The following is a 16,586-nucleotide window of genomic DNA, read 5'->3' on the forward strand; positions in this document are numbered from 1 at the left end:
ACTCTCCCAGAATACCAACCCCAGACAAGATTATTGGAGATCGTGAAAAAGTGAGATAAAAAAGATATTTTGTAGCTTTGTCTCAACACAGAAACATCACCCACAAAATATGAAACATTGACCTCTCTAGACTAAAACAAACTACTATGACTTCTTGACCAGTTATAGTTTATCCTCACTCTAGTCCTATAGATAAGACATACAGCCAATTATAGACTTGTTCTGACAGCTTCCAACCTAGAGAGGACCTCTGCTTCCTTTAAACCTTCCCTCAAGTCACCAACAAGTCCTTCCTACCCTCTCTTACTGGGATGTTCATGGTTTCCACGGTGTGTCTTGCCTAAGGCCCCCTCCTCGCAGTCTCAGAATGTGGTACAGATATGGTCCATTTTAATTCTTGAATCAGAAACCTCTTACTTGCTCAACTGCCTGACAGTTCGTATCACAGTTCAAGTCCCAAACAAGCCTCCCCTCCCCTTAGTTGCTGGCTGAATGTCCACCCTATTGTGCCCTGACCTGGCTGGCTAAACGTCCCTGCTGCCTGGACATTTCCTCTTTATTCCTTCTACCCCCATCAACCCCCCTGCTCTTACCTCTCTGTGAGTGCCAGCTATACACTAGGTTAGTTTTTCTTTAGATATTAAGCTCCAGCAACTCCATCTAAGAAAACGGAGCTCCAGAGAGATTTACTATGGTGAGTAGACCTCTATCCTAAGCTGTGTTTTCTAGAAAAGTATGTTCTCTCTCTCTCTCTCTTTCTTTCTCTCTCTCTCTCTCTCACACACACACACACACACTCAGCAGGCACTGAATGGGTATCTGATTTCTCAGTAGCTTGGCAATTCTCTCTAGTCTTTGGCTCTCCTGCTACAAATAACGAAAGGTACTTATCTACATTTGCCTGTACTTTAATCTTACAACATCAGCAGAATGAAGGAGAGCAAAAGCTTTTATGTGCACTCCTGCTTCAAAAATTCTTGGGTCAAAGTTGTTAAGAAAGAGTTATAGACAGCCCTTCCTCCTTCCATACCCCAGCATGACCCGGGCTAAAATCACTCTTCTGTCACAGAGCCTCATGGTTGGAAGCTGTTACAGAATCTTTTTTTTTTTTTTTTACTGTTTGAAATCAGGGCTGGGGAGACCATTGGGTTGCAAAGAGCCGTGATGTTAATTGGTGCTGAAATGTTAATTCGTTTTGGTGAAAGACACTGAGTCTGGAAGTTACTAAGGCTTCTTCCATGACGTGTGCTTTAGAGCCCAGGGGAACAAAGAATCCCTCCCAGGAGCCTTTGCCTGTGTTTTTTGAAGCACAATCATCCATGACATGGGAGAGAAGATACAAGGGAGAGAATAGCAGAGGACCATTATTTGGATCATGATGGAGGCTAAGTGTCAAAGAACTGATGCTTTCAAATTGTGGGTCTGGAGAAGACTTTTGAGAGTTCATTGGACTGCAGGGATATTGAACCAGTCAACCCTACAGGAAATCAACCCTTAATATTCATTGGAAGGACTGATGCTAAAGCTGAAGTTCCAATACTTTGGCCACCTGATGCAAAGTGCTGACTCTTTGGAAAAGACTCTGATGCTGGGAAAGATTGAAGGCAAAAGGGGAAGGGAGTAACAGAAGATGAGATGGTTAGATAGCACCACTGACTAAATGTACATGAATCTGAGCAAACTCCAGGAGATGGTGGAAGACAGAGGAGCCTGATGTGCTGCAGTCCATGGTGTTGCAAGGAGTCTGATATGACTTAGTGACTGAACAACAACAGCTACAACAATTATTTGGAAATTGATGATGGGCAGCTCTACCTTAGTGATAGGACAAGAAAATTTGAACTTAGAGGAGTCATAGCTTAGATTTAAGGAAGAAATATCTGAACCTGGGGTGGGGAGGGACTGATAGATAAATCTTGGAGTTGACTCTCTTTTTAGATCGCTTAAAACCAAGTGCATCTGTGGGTGGGGACAGTTGAGGCATACCTTGTCTGCAAACAAGAGCAGTGTTACTCAAAGTGAGTCTCATGTGTTAGAAATGAAACTCTCTGAGCATCAGACTCATGAATCATAACCTCAGAGGGTGGCATAGCACTGCTCAGTTTGTCAAGCCCTGGGATAGAAGAAAATTTGCTTTCTGGAGCTTCCTTCTAATTTACAAGCCAGATTCATTCTTCTAGTGGTTCAAAAGACCTAGATTCTTTTTTTAAACTGGAGTATAATTGATTTACAATATTGTGTTAGTTTCAGGTATACAGTAAAGTGATTCCATTATGTATATATTTTTTCCAGATTATTTTCCATTATAGGTTATTTTAATATATTGAATACAGTTCCCTGTGTTTTACAGTAAATACTTGTTGCTTTGGGCTTCCCTGATGGCTCAGATGGTAAAGACTCTGCCTGCAATGTAGAAGACCTGGGTTCGATCCGTGGGTTGGGAAGATCCCATGGAAAAGGAAATGGCAGCCCACTCCAGTGTCCTTGCCTGGAAAATCTCATGGGTGGAGGAGCCTGGCAGGCTACAGTCCATGGGGTTGCAAAGAGTTGGACACAACTGAATGATACCACTTCACTATCTGTTTTATATATAGTAGCTTGTACCTATTAATCCCATACTTCCAATTTATCCTTCCCTCTCTTTCCCCTCTATTCTCTTTGGTAAACATAAATTTGTCATCCATGTCTGTGAATCTATTTCTGTTTAGCATATAGGCTCATTTGTATTAGTTTTTATATTCCACATATAAGTGATATCATACATTTGTCTTTCTCTGTGGGACTTTCTTCAGTTAGTAAGATAATCTCTAGGTCCACCCGTGTTGATGTAAGTTGCAACATTTCATTCTTTTTATGACTGAGTAATATTCCATTGTGCATATATATGGCTTCCCCAGTGGCTCAGCAGTAAAGAACTCATCTGCAATGCAGGAAACACAGTTTGATCGCTGGGTTGGAAGATATCTTGGAGGAGGAAATGGCAACCCACTCCATTATTCTTGCCTGGAAAATCCCACAGACAGAGGAGCCTGGCAAGCTACAGTCCACAGTGTCACAAAGAGTCTGATATGACTGAGCACATTTGCTCAAGTGAGCGCACACACACACACACACACATCCCTTACTTTTCTTAAACCAATTATCTTTTGATAGGCACTTGGACTGTTTCCTTGTCTTGGTTATTATAAATAGTGCTGCTATGAACATGAGTCTATCCTTGCGAATTAAAGTTTTTTCAAAAGACCAGATTCTGATTTGATCCCAGCACTAGCTCACACCACCATCTGAACAAATTATTTAGCCTTTTTGACCTCTTGTTTTCTAAATTGCAAATTGGGAATATCATCTGTTGAATAAATGAAGCCTCTAATAAATATATGTTGAAAAATGAAACATGATGCCAGCATCTTATAAACAATGATTACTCTAATACTGATTTTACATAATGTCCTTGATATTCTTTCTCCTTAGGCATATGTAGCCTGAGAAGGCAGCTTTCCCTTTTACAGAATAGACTGATAATAGATCTGCTCTACCAATGCTCTGACCATCGAAGAATTGATGCTTTTGAACTGTGGTGTTGAAGAAGACTCTTAAGAGTCCCTTGGGCTGCAAGGAGATAAAACCAGTCAATTACAAAGGAAATCGATCCTGAATATTCATTGGAAGAACTAATGCTGAAGCTGAAACTTCAATACTTGGGCCACCTGATGCAAAGAGCTGACTTTTTAGGAAAGACTGATGCTGGGAAAGATTGAGGGCAGGGGGAGAAGGGAACAACAGAGGATGAGACAGTTGGATGGTATCACTGATTCAATGGACATGAGTTTGAGTAAACTCCGGGAGTTGGTGATGGACAAGGAGGCCTGGCATGCTGCAGTCCATGGGGTCACAAAGAGTCAGACATGACTGAGTGACTGAACAACAACAACTAATGCTCTGATATACTTGGCCACCTGCTCTGGAGGTGGAGCCAGAAAGCTGTTCTTCATGAAGACTGATGTCACCTGTAGCAGCTTTTGAACCATTCTGATTCCCATTCCCTCAGTGAGGTGTTTCTTAGCTCCCCAGAACTGCTATGTTGAGTGGTGCTGCAAGGGAACAACTTCTCAGAGACCAGCCCATACCTGCTGAGTCCAGGCACTGACGGGGTAAATCAAGCAGCAGAAGTGTTCTCTGGGGAGCTGTTGTGAGCTGGGGTGTCTCCACCGAATGGAAAAAAGTCCATTGTGCTTGCAAAGCAGAGAGAGGGCCCCATGAAGGTCAGCCAGGAACAAAATCCACAGAGCATCCTAGGCCCAGCCTCTGACCCCCTCCATTCAAGGTTCCAGAGCATCAAGTTATGTTGGGAACAGCGCAGGCTGAGAGCTGGTTTGCTCTTCCATGTGGTTTCCTGCAGCTTGATGGTCACTGACTCATCCTAGTCTTCTTGTCCATTTTCTGTCCGCATTCCTCCCTGAGGTGCGGAGGGAGGAACTCTGTCTGCAAGCTGGGAGACCTGGATCATGATTCCATTTTTGCCAACAGCTCTGTGACCTTGGGCTACATTTTAGCATTTCTCCAGCCTCAGTTTCCTTACTAAATGGAAAACAGTCAAATGAGCAATAGGCACAAAGCAAGAAGGATAGAACCAGGCCACTTCAAAGTCCCCTTCCTTTTTATTATTCAACAGCAGTGCGTCCCTGGGGGACCCCAGGCAGCATGCTATCTTGAGGCAAAGCCTACACTTAATATCTGCTCTTTCATAGCCTTGCCCACCTTCCCAACGCCTCAGATCTGACTCTGCCCTCCAACAAGACAAATGATGTATTATATGCACTCACTGCTAAGAAATGTGAATCTTACCTAATTTATAGAAGTAAACATGGGACTTGGAGTCAGACCCAAATAATAATCCTGCCTTTGCTAAACTAATATGGGACTTTGAGCAAGGTGCTCGACATTTCTCAGGCTGCGAAAACGCATCTCTAATGGATGTGATGCATACTTTGTAAGGCTGCAGGGAAGATTAAATGGATACAATTCTTGTAAAACACTTACCACAGTGCCTGGCACAGAAAGTGGGATCAACAAATGTAGCTGCCTTCCTTTCCTCAGCTGGATGAAAGTGGAGTTTATTAAAACTATCCACATGCTTCTGCCCTACCTTCAAGGCAATGACTGTGATCATGAGAATAAGTGGGCAGGGCAATTAGTATTAAACAGGTGTGTGTGTCTGTGTGTGTGTGACCCCATGGACTGTAGCCCGCTACGCTCCGCTGTCCATGGGATTTCCCAGGCAAGAATACTGGCTCAGGTTGCCATTTCCTTCCTTCTTTCCAGCGAATCTTCCCAACCTAGGGATCGAACCCGCGTCTCCTGCATTGGCAGGCAGACTCATTACCACTGAGCCACCACAGAGAGCACTTAATAAATCATCATTACTATTACTGTTATCTTCATCATCATCATCTAAATTGTTGACTTGTATAAACACTGTCTAAATTAATCTAGCATCAATTTACTTACAAAAATGCACTGCTCCTTAAATATTCTGACAGGTAGTCTAATGAATTTTTTTAACTAAAAAACCTATGATTTAATAAACTTCCACAAATTAGAGAAGGACTGACTCAAGTTATGCACCTTCTTTTTAAGAAGGTGTGAATTCCGTGGGGTGAGGTGCGAAAGCTGGTGTTTGAAAAATAAATTAAAATAGGTCTTTAAGAAATTAAAATCTGTGTCTTTTGGCATTACTAAAATGTAGAGAACACATCTGCAGTATTTGGAACCAGTGGCCAGATTGAAAGTTATGGTACCTAAATCCAAGCTGGATTTAGTTTCCCTGAAAGCCACTCACATCTTAAAACACTGTTTTCTAAATTCATGTGCTCAGAGTTTTGTTAACTCAAATATTAGACATAATGAAAAATTATAGAGAAACTTGTCAGGTGCAGAAATGTCAGATTTTATAACTCAGAAAGATCTTGGAGATAATTGAATTCAAACTCCAAATTTTACAAATGAAAATACCCCAAGGTCCAGAGAAGTCTTAATATTGCCTAGAGACTTCCTCTTTGGTGGCAAATGACTTTCTGAATGAGCAGCTTTGGCACAATAGCAAAAGAAAAGGGCAAAAAGTCTTCTTTGTGGGCTTCATCACTTGGTGAGAAGAGAAAGGAAACATGTTTTTGGAGAGTCAAGTGTTCTTTCACTGTTTCAGGAGTAAGTCACCTTTGCAAGGCATCATTTGAGGACTGACAATGATATTTCCCTATAGAAAGTGAAAGTGTCAGTTGCTCAGTCATGTTAGACTGTGAACCCATAGACTGTAGCCCACCAGGCTCCTCTGTCCATGGAATTCTCCAGGCAAGAATACTGGAGTAGGTAGCCATTCCCTTCTCCAGAAGATCTTCCCAACCAGGGATCAAACTCAGGTCTCCTGCATTGCAGGCAGATTCTTTACTGTTTGAGCCACCAGGGAAGCTCTATCCTAGGCATACCCAGAAAGTTGAAATATGTCCAAACCAAACTAACCCTCTGGATATCACATGAACACCATAGGCAAACACAGGCTTTGCAATTGGTTTAAAAGAAGGTCTTTGAGCACTGAGACAAACTCCACTGAGAATGCTTATAGCACAAATATTATGGTCAGGTTCAGACATATTCACAAATCATTTGCAAGTTGTATGCATAATTCTAGAGACAAAAGGTTGACTCTACCTACAGGGTCTTCATTTCTACTTTTTAATTTTTCCACTCCCTCTTTTCACTGATTTGCTGTTGTTGCTGTTTAAACGCCAAGTCGCGCTGACTCTTGTGACCCTGTGGACTGTAGCCCACCAGGCTACTGTCTGTGGGATTTCCTAGGCAAGAATACTGGAGTGGGTTGTCATTTCCTTCTCCAGGGGATCTTCCCAACCCAGGGATCACTGAACCAACAGGGAAGCCCCCTTTTTACCGATGTGCATGTTGCATGCTAAGTTGCTTCAGTCAGGTCTGACTCTTTGCAATCCTGTGGACTGTAGCCCTCCAGGCTCCTCTGTTCATGGGATTCTCCAGACAAGAGTACTGGGGTGGGTTGCCATGCCCTCCTCCAGGGGATCTTTCTGACCCAGGGATGGAACCCACATCTCTTACATCTACCTGCATTGGCAGGTGGGTTCTTTACCACTAGCGCTACCCAAGGAAGCTCCCTTTTTACTGAAACAGCTCTACTATTCCAGATATATAAGCCAGAGGCAAATGAGAAGTTCTGAATCAGAGCAGATGGCTGAGGACATTCTGTCCAAATTAATTCCATGGGCTGTTAATAAGTGTTATCTGGAAAAAAATTAAGTGCTTGGAAAAAAATTGTATTAGTTAAATTTAAATAGGATTATTCACTAAAATACTGGCTAGTGCCTTTTATATGCTAATGCGCATTGTGATTCTTCTGGGAGAGTTGTGTAGATATACATTAATATTTCCAATACTCTCCTAACTTTTCTAATCTTTATTCTATAAATCCTATTTTGTTAATGCTGTACTAGAGCATATGTAACCAGAAAGCAGTTCAATTTACGACTTGTAAAATCCTACACTGCATGAAAGTCCATAAGAGAGAAAAATGAAAGTCATTTGTTGCTTGAGTAGATTTTCCTTCTTGGCTTCCCAAAGACTATTCCCTACACAAGTATGGAATCAGGGTGTAGTTCCTGGCCAAATGCTGCTGCTGCTAAGTCGCTTCAGTCGTGTCCGACTCTGTGCGACCCCACAGACGACAGCCCACCGGGTTCCCTCGTCCCTGGGATTCTCCAGGCAAGAATACTGGAGTGGGCTGCCATTTCCTTCTCCAGTGCATGAAAGTGAAAAGTGAAAGTGAAGTCGCTCAGTCGCGTCCGGCTCCTCACGACCCCATGGGCTGCAGCCCACCAGACTCCTCCATCCATGGGGTTTCCCAGGCAAGAGTACTGGAGTGGGGTGCCAATAGGCAAATTGTATGGAAAAGTGTTTTCCTAAGCATAGACTAAAACAGCAGAAGGTAAAGCTGGAAGGGAAGATTCCTTTCAGGCGCAATATATAAATGTTGGAAGTAAAGTGTTTTGTTTTTTTTTTATTAAAGTTGCAGCAAGAATGAAGAAAATTAGAGTCAGTCACCCTCTCCTGTCCCTTCCCCATCTCTAGTGGGGATTTCTCAAAATCTTGGGGCTCTCTGGGGTAAGTTTGAAAACAACGCATTCTTCTGTGTATATAAAGCCTCATTTTTAAATAGGTAAGATAAGTGTTAAGTTGTTATTTATGAGAACAATTAATTTCTATAGAAGGTGGTTCTATTAAAGAAAACGTCTTCTTGTTCTGATGGACACACTGATGGGACTAACTGAATGTAGGCTTAGGGCCAGGGAAAGAGGTGGATAGTTTGGTGCAGTAATCTAGAGGAGAGTGTAGTGGCTCCACTGTAATATGGGGGTAAGGGGAGAAAACAGGTAAGAAAAGGATAAGGAGAAGATTCTGTCAGAGGACTTGAGTCTAGGGTGAAAAGTGGTACAGATGTCATCAGAAGATATTCCAGGTCAGGAAATTCATAATTCCAGATGAATCTGAAGTTCAACATTAAATCATCTACATTATGATTATAAAACCTCCCTTGTTGCTCAGATCCTTAGTAAAATCTGAATAAACCATTATATAGAAATTAAGCAAGAAGCAAGTTTCACGTCTCAGGTTATAGAGGGTGGAACATGGACAGGCCACCTTGGACAATCAATTCATAAAATGATACAAATCCAGAAGAGCAAGGGCTCATTCTGTATGAATGGAAGAAATCTAGACATCAGCAGAAATTTTAGGGAAGGCTTTACTTCCATACAGTGTACAGTGAAGGGTTTGGAATTTTATTTGTATCAAAGGAACAGGGAGATCCTAGCAAATATCTGAATAACAGAAGGAAGTCATAATTTTGTATGGAGGAATTCTTCCTCTCCAAGGTCCTGTGCCTGTCATTGCCAAAAAATATAATATTTCCCAAAGAAGTTAACATATATGCCTGAAGATCAACTGGCCACCTTTACTTGGATGTCTTTCTAGTACTTTAAACTTAGCATGGGGCTTCCTAAGTGGCGCAGTGGTAAAGAATCTGCCTGCCAATGCAGGAGACACGAGATGTGGGTTCATTCCCTAAGTTGGGAAGATCCCCTGGAAGAAGAAATGGAAACCCATTCCAGTATTCTTACCTGAAAAATTCCATGGACAAGGAGCCCATGGGTGGGCTACAATCCATGATCCTAAGAGTTGGACATGACTGAGGGACTGAGCAAACAAATTTAACATAATCCTGATTCAATCTTCCTCATGTTTTAACCAAGTCCCTGTATCTTTGTTTTTTTGCCTCTGTGAATGCATCCATCACTCATTCCACTTCTCTTTTCTCTCATTCACACCACATAGCTAAATAGTCATTCTAACTTTTGCTGTGGCATACTGTCCCCTTCTCCATTTTCTCACTTCCTCACTTGAGCTTCCATATGATTGCTAAACAGTTCCACATACTTCTTAACTGTTTAGTCTCTCCATTCCATTTACCCCCCATGCTTCACCTATTATCCACTGCAAATGGAGACCTGGTCAAGTCACTCCGCTGTTAAATATCATTTTCTAGCTCCCCATGGCTCATAGGATGACGTTCCCTGTAGCCTGCCTAAAAGCCTTTGTACAAATCTGTTCCTGCCCCATTACAAATTTCACCTGCCATTTCCCACCATCTAGCATTTTCACCTCTAGAGGCCATCCATAGCATTTTCACTTTTCAGTCTTTTCATTTTCTTGTCTTTCCCTACGAAACATTCATTCTCTGTCTCCTTACCATAATTCAAAATACCGATTAAAGTTAAAAGCTGTGATAGGAACCGTGTTTGCTTTTCAGTGTTTGCCTTGTTGAATACTTTAACTCAAAAGAATAAGCAATATGTACAATGACACATGTTGTATTGGGGAATGAGTTACAGATGTCTTTAGTGATTGCTAATTGTGGCTCACAGGTGACCACTGCCCTATAGTTGGGTCGGGGTTTGACCAGTGGAATGCCTACTCTCTGGAGATTGATTGTTGCTTTGGATAAAGTGTAAAGACATAGAACACAACTTGGGAAAAATGGGGTTTGAGTCTTTGGTTCACTATTCATTGTCCAAGTGGCTTTAGGCAAAACTTTTCATGTCTCTGAAGTTTAATTTTTATCTGTAATATAGTATCTACTTCCAGGATTATTATGAAGGTCAAATGGAATCAGGTATGTGAAAATACTCTGAAAACAGTAGAGAAAGAGCTTTGTCATCTACATAATGCTAAGCACATATGAAAAGGAGTGCTACGAAAAGATAACTAGATATGGAGTCAAAATGCATAATGTGGGAATTCCCTGGATGATCCAGGGGCTAGGTTTCCATACTTCCACTGAAAGGGGTCCAGGTTCGATCTCTGGTTGGGTAACTAAAACCCAGCAAGCCAAGTGGTGCAGCAAAAGCAAAAACAAAAATTCATGTTCCTGTGGGTTGATCTGTGTCCTACAAAATGACATGGTGTTGTTGTTGTTGTTTAGTTACTAAATTGTGTCCGACTCTTTGCAACCCCATGGACTGTGGCCTGCCAGGTTCTGCCTCCTCTGTCCATGGGATTTCCTAGGCAAGAATACTGGAATGAGTTGCCATCTCCTTCTCCAGGGGATCTTCCAGACCCAGGGATCCATCTCCTGGATTGCAAGTGGATTCTTTGCTGCTAAGCCACCAGGAAAGCCCACAAAATGACATACTGAAGTCCTAATTCCCAGCATCTGTTAAGTGTGAACTTATTTGAAAATAGGACATTTACAGATGTAATTAAGTTAAGATGAAGTCACTAGGGTAGACCCTAATCCAATATGACTAGTGTCCTTACAAGAAGAGATGACAGAGAAACAGGGAAGAATATCATGTAAAGATGGAGGCAGAGACGGGAGTGATGCATCTGTAAGCTAAGGACCACAAGGGATGCCAATTATCACCAGAAGTTAGGGGAGTGGCATGGGAAAGATTCTCCCACAGAGCCCTCAGAAGGAGCCAGCCTGCTGATGCCTTGATTTCAGACTTTTAGTCTCTGGAACTGAGGGGTGGTAAATTTCTTCTGTTTTAAGCCACCTGGTTTGTGGCATTTTGTTGTGACAGCCCTGGGAAACTAACACATATGGGTGTGAATCAGCTCCATCACTTAACAGCTCTTTGAAGTTGGGTTAAACTGCTTAAAAATTTCCCCTGAGAACTTAAGGACACTTACCTTTCTGTGATAGTTTCTCTGAGACCACTGGCCACCCCTTTGACCACGGTGCTTGCTTTGGGAGTCAGCACAACCTGAGATATGAAAAACGATCCCTTCTTCCTTCTCTCGGTGATGGATGCCTGAAGAAACTGGATCAATTTTTCTGGGTCTGTGGTGTTGGCCCAGGGTGCTGGCATCATCTGCCCAGGCCAGAGAAAGGGCACTTCCAGAGCCACTGGACTGTGGTAGAAGACCAGCACTTGGTAGTCCTTCTCCCACAGGTACTTCAGACTCACTTCCTGGGCAAAGATCGCTGGGCACATTTTATTTCCATAGATATCTTTCAGCATTTGGACCAGTTTTTCATGGTGATATTTCTGCATCCCATAAAAATGGTTGAAGTCCAAGAATACTACCTCCTTATGGTGATCTGTGAGGAATGCATTGATCTCCTCAAGACCTTCATTGACTTTGGCACTGAACAAACCATGAGCAAAGTAGAGTTCATTGTCGGGGTCTCTGGGCTTGGTGGAAATTCGAAGATCAAAGTAACGGATCCCAGCTCCTAGCTGACCGGTAAAGTTCATGGTTTGAGTGGCTAGCCATTTTCGCATCAGCTTTTTGGCCACAGTTCCAAACACAGAGACAAAATTCTGGACAGTTTCTGGCTGTTCAGGCCCCACTGGAGAGGCTTCATCAATGTAGAAGCTGAAGGAGTCATGAGATCCTAGAAGAATAAGAAGGCACAACATGGTTACATTTCAGTCCTTTGTCCTACTCAACTTCTTTCCCTCTTGCCGAGTCCATATTTCTGCCTCAAATGAGCCAAAGGAAACACTAAGGAACATTTACCTAGTATATCCAAGTGTCTTAGAAGGGTTGTTTTTTTTTTTTTTTGTAACCTAGTATGAGATGGTTGGATGGCATCACTGACTTAATGGACATGAATTTGAGCAAACAAAAACAGCAGATATTAAGAAGAGGTGGCAATAATAAACAGAAGAACTACACAAAAAAGATCATCATGACCCAGATATCCATGATGGTGTGATCATTCACCTAGATATCCTGGAATGTGAAGTCAAATGGGCCTTAGGAAGCATCACTACAAACAAAGCTAGTGGAGGTGATGGAATTCCAGTTGAGCTATTTCAAATCCTGAGAGATGATGCTGTGAAACTGCTGCACTCAATATGTCAGCAAATTTGGAAAACTCAGCAGTGGCCACAGGACTGGAAAATGTCAGTTTTCATACCAATCTCAAAGAAAGGCAATGCCAAAGAATTCTCAAACTACTGTACAATTGCACTCATCTCACATGCTAGCAAAGCAATGCTCAAAATTCTCCAAGAAGGCTTCAACAGTATGTGAACCGGAAACTTCCAGATGTTCAAGCTGGATTTAGAAAAGGCAGAGGAACCAGAGATCAAATTGCCAACATCCATTGGATCATCAAAAAGCAAGAGAGTTCCAGAAAAAATCTACTTCTGCTTTACTGACTATGCCAAAGCCTTTGTGTGGATCACAACAAACTGGAGAATTCTTTAAGAGATAGGAATACCAGACCACCTCACCTGTCTCCTGAGAAATCTGTATGCAGATCAAGAAGCAACAGTTAGAACTAGACACGGAACAATGGACTGGTTCCAAATTGGGAAAGGAGTACATCAAGGCTGTATACTGTCACCCTGCTTATTTAACTTATATGCAGAATATATCATGAGAAACACTGGGCTGGATGAAGCACAAGCTGGAATCAAGATTGCTGGGAGAAATATCAATAACCCCAGATATGCAGATGACACCACCCTTATGGCAGAGAGTGAAGAAGAACTAAAGAGCCTCTTGATGAAAGTGAAAGAGAAGAGTGAAAAAGTTGCCTTAAAACTCAACATTCAGAAAACTAAGATCATGGCATCTGGTCCCATCACTTCATGGCAAATAGATGGCGAAACAATGGAAACAGTGATAGAATTTTTGGGCTCCAAAATCCCTGAAGATGGTGACTGCAGCCATGAAATTAAAAGACACTTGCTCTTTGGAAGAAAAGCTATGACCAACCTAGACAGCATATTAAAAAGCAGAGGCATTACTTCGCCAACAAAGGTCCGTCTAGTCAAGACTATGGTTTTTCCAGTAGTCGTGTATGGATGTGAGAGTTGGACTATAAAGAGAGCTGAGCACCAAAGAATTGATGCTTTTGAATTGTGGTGTTGGAGAAGACTCTTGAGAGTCCCTTGGACTGCAAGGAGATTCCAACCAGTCCATCCTAGAGGAAATCAGTCCTGAATATTCATTGGAAGGACTGATGCTGAAGCTGAAACTCCAATACTTTGGCCACCTGCTATGAAGAACTGACTCATTGGAAAAGACCCTGATGTTGGGAAATATTGAGGGCAGGAGGAGAAGGGGACAACAGAGGATGAGATGGTTGGATGGCATCACTGGCTGTATGGACTTGAGTTTGAGCAAGCTCCAGGAGTTGATGATGGACAGGGAAGCCTGGTGTGCTGCTGTCCATGGGGTTGCAAAGAGTTGGACATGACTGTGCAACTAAATTGAACTGAATGAAGGACGGGGTAGCCTGGCTTGCTGCAGTCCAGCAAAGAGGGGTTGCAAAGAGTCAGACACGACTTAGTGACTCAACAATAATAGCACATAGAGGAGTCCAACAAACCAAATGGTTTGTACAATAATAATTTTAAAAATCCCATTTAATCAATATTTTAAAATTCAAAAGATCATCTTCTACTTCTGTAAACCAAGAACTTACTCTACTAATTAGCACAAGTTTTCTCTTTTTAAAAAAGATTTTTGATGCAGACCATTTTTAAAGTCTTTATTTATTTTGTTACAATACTGTTTCTGTTTTATGCCTTTGGTTTTTGTAGCGGTGAGGCATGTGGGATTTAGCCTCCCAACTAGGGATCAAAGCCACACCCCCTGCATTAGACAGCAAAGTCTTAAACACTGGACCACCAGAGAAGCCCAAGAACTGGTTTTCCATGTAGGTGGCATAAGTGACCATAGAGTAGAATTTATAGGGACTCATCACTTCCCAAATGCTTTGTCTAAATCATTTCCTTTCCCTTTATTTTGGGTTGATTTTAGGTGGGAGGGGGGTTCTGGAAGAGGAACACATGTACACCCATGGCGGAGTCATGTCAATGTATGGCAAAACCCATACAATATTGTAAAGTAAAAAAATAAATAAATAAATTTTTTAAAAAGCCTAATGGGCTTATTTCAGTGAATAAAGAAGCCTGTTTCATAAGTAGACAATCAGTATTACCACCTATATTTTGGAAAGCACAGGAGGTTATAGGAATAGAGGAAGAGAGAAATAAGGTAAGAGAGAAGTACAATATTGGTATTTTAACATTATTCTTTACCCTGCTTTTGGGCAACTGTGAATGTATATGAAGTCAGGTACACTTCACATATTGAATAAACAATTACTTTTTCTTGCAGGTTAACACAATTAATAGTATTTAATAATTAGCTAATAGACTATTTTCTTCACAGATATTTCCTCTCAAAAAATGTGAAAGCTCTTTTTAGAGTTACTTCCAAATTTAGTAGAATTTCTTCCTAGGGAGAAACTATTTAATTATTTATTTTTAGCAGTTATAAATATTAAACCTCCATAAATGTAGCAATGAACACATGTATGATTTATCTGCAAGTACAGAGTGCCATTTAAAATATTATTTGAACCAAAAAAGAAAAATTATTTCAATTTTATTTTTAAAGCCTCCTTTAATTCTTGGCCATGACTTATTAAACAGGTAAAATTAAATTAATATATTCTGGACTTTACACTCATTAGAAAAGGCAGATATTATTATTCCCCATCTGCTTTCAGGCTTTTTCATACATTGTTGCTCACTCTTAATCTACATGCACTGAGGTACAGCTTTTTCTAGATTTTTCACTCTTCCAACCCAACATGTGCACATGCACACACATACACACACACACACATACACACATCTCTAAATTTATTATCATCACCTCAGGGCCTTTAATAAGCTATTTAAAGCACATTTTATCAGTGATGCAATATTTGTCTTTGTCTATATTCCATATATATGTCAATCTGTATCTACAGGCATTTACATATATCTTTGTCTAGCATTAAACAACCCACAGGAATCACAAGAGTATGAATTTCCGATGCCATGGTAGGTTGTTAGAGAAAATATTTTGAAAAATACTTTGATATCCTGAAAAGCATTACCTTTAAGATTTGGAGCAGAAAACTCCTCAGAATTAATGGAATTTTTCAAACAATGAATGGTAACCAAAAAATATAGAAATGCTACATTTAATTTCATCTGAAACCATCTGATCTATTTATCTTTAGTAGATGGTATGGGAAGAAAATGTCAACACTTTCTGAATAAAGAAAATTGTCTGTTTTGAGCTGGCATTGACCAATTTTAGCAGAGATTTAAATTACTGCATGTTGACTTATCAGTTGCTGTTCAGTCAATGGCTAATATAAATGAAGAAACTAAATTGTACTATGGTTTAATATACAGCAAGAATATGTTTAAATAAAGAAAAAAGCAAGCTTAAGAAGTTATAATGAAATGATCTAAGAATGAAATAGGTACAAATAAATTAATAAGCCCTCGAAATAAGGGTTAATTTATAAAATTAAAAAAATGAATAATTGATTTGCAGGCATGTGAAGAAAAGGTGGGTGAAAGAAATTGATTAATTCTGTAATCTGGTAGAAGACATAATTGAAAGCAAGCAAAAGGAATTAAATATGACCAGATTTATTCTTTCAGAAATGAGCTCTTGTTTGTTTGCAACATGGTAATAAAAATATTAATTTGTTGTGTGTATGTGTGCTCAGTTGCTCAGTCGTGTCCAACTCTTTGTGACCCCATGGACTGTAGCCTGCCAGGCTCCTCTGTCCATGGGATTATCCTGGCAAGAATACTGCAGTAGGTTGCCATTTCCTTCTTCAGGGGCTGAAGGATCAAATACACGTCTCCTAAGTCCCCTTCATTGGCAGGTGGATTCTTTACCACTGAGCCACCTGGGAATTATTAAGATCAAAATAAGGTAATGTAAAAATAAAAATTAAAAGCAGCAAACCGAAGAAGAAACTATCGGTAACCTCACCAGTATTTGTTCTAAGTTAGATGACTCTGACATGGAGAAAACATCACCAGATGCAAATACTGTTTGAAGAGGGAGGAGAATTAAATTATCAATCAATACAAAGCATTACCTGTGCATTTTGGGAGAAAATACATAATCTAATGTTGGCCAAGAAATAATATTTTTCAGAGCTTTTAATTTCATTTGGAGTAGTAGTT

At 40.8% G+C, this 16,586-nt stretch overlaps 1 protein-coding gene across 1 annotated transcript in view; it reads right to left on the minus strand.

Moving 5' to 3' along the window:
• Positions 1–16,586, minus strand: part of PLCXD3 (phosphatidylinositol specific phospholipase C X domain containing 3) — a 179,248-nt gene that overhangs the window by 50,657 nt on the left and 112,005 nt on the right. Inside the window, exon 2 of the mRNA XM_081517987.1 lies at positions 11,269–11,977. Coding sequence (XP_081374113.1) covers positions 11,269–11,977 — 709 coding nt within the window. The remainder of the gene's footprint in view (positions 1–11,268; positions 11,978–16,586) is intronic.

Source organism: Giraffa tippelskirchi, chromosome 8 (assembly GCF_054371585.1).
Source record: "Giraffa tippelskirchi isolate mGirTip1 chromosome 8, T2T-mGirTip1v1.2.pri, whole genome shotgun sequence".
Lineage (NCBI taxonomy): Eukaryota > Metazoa > Chordata > Mammalia > Artiodactyla > Giraffidae > Giraffa > Giraffa tippelskirchi.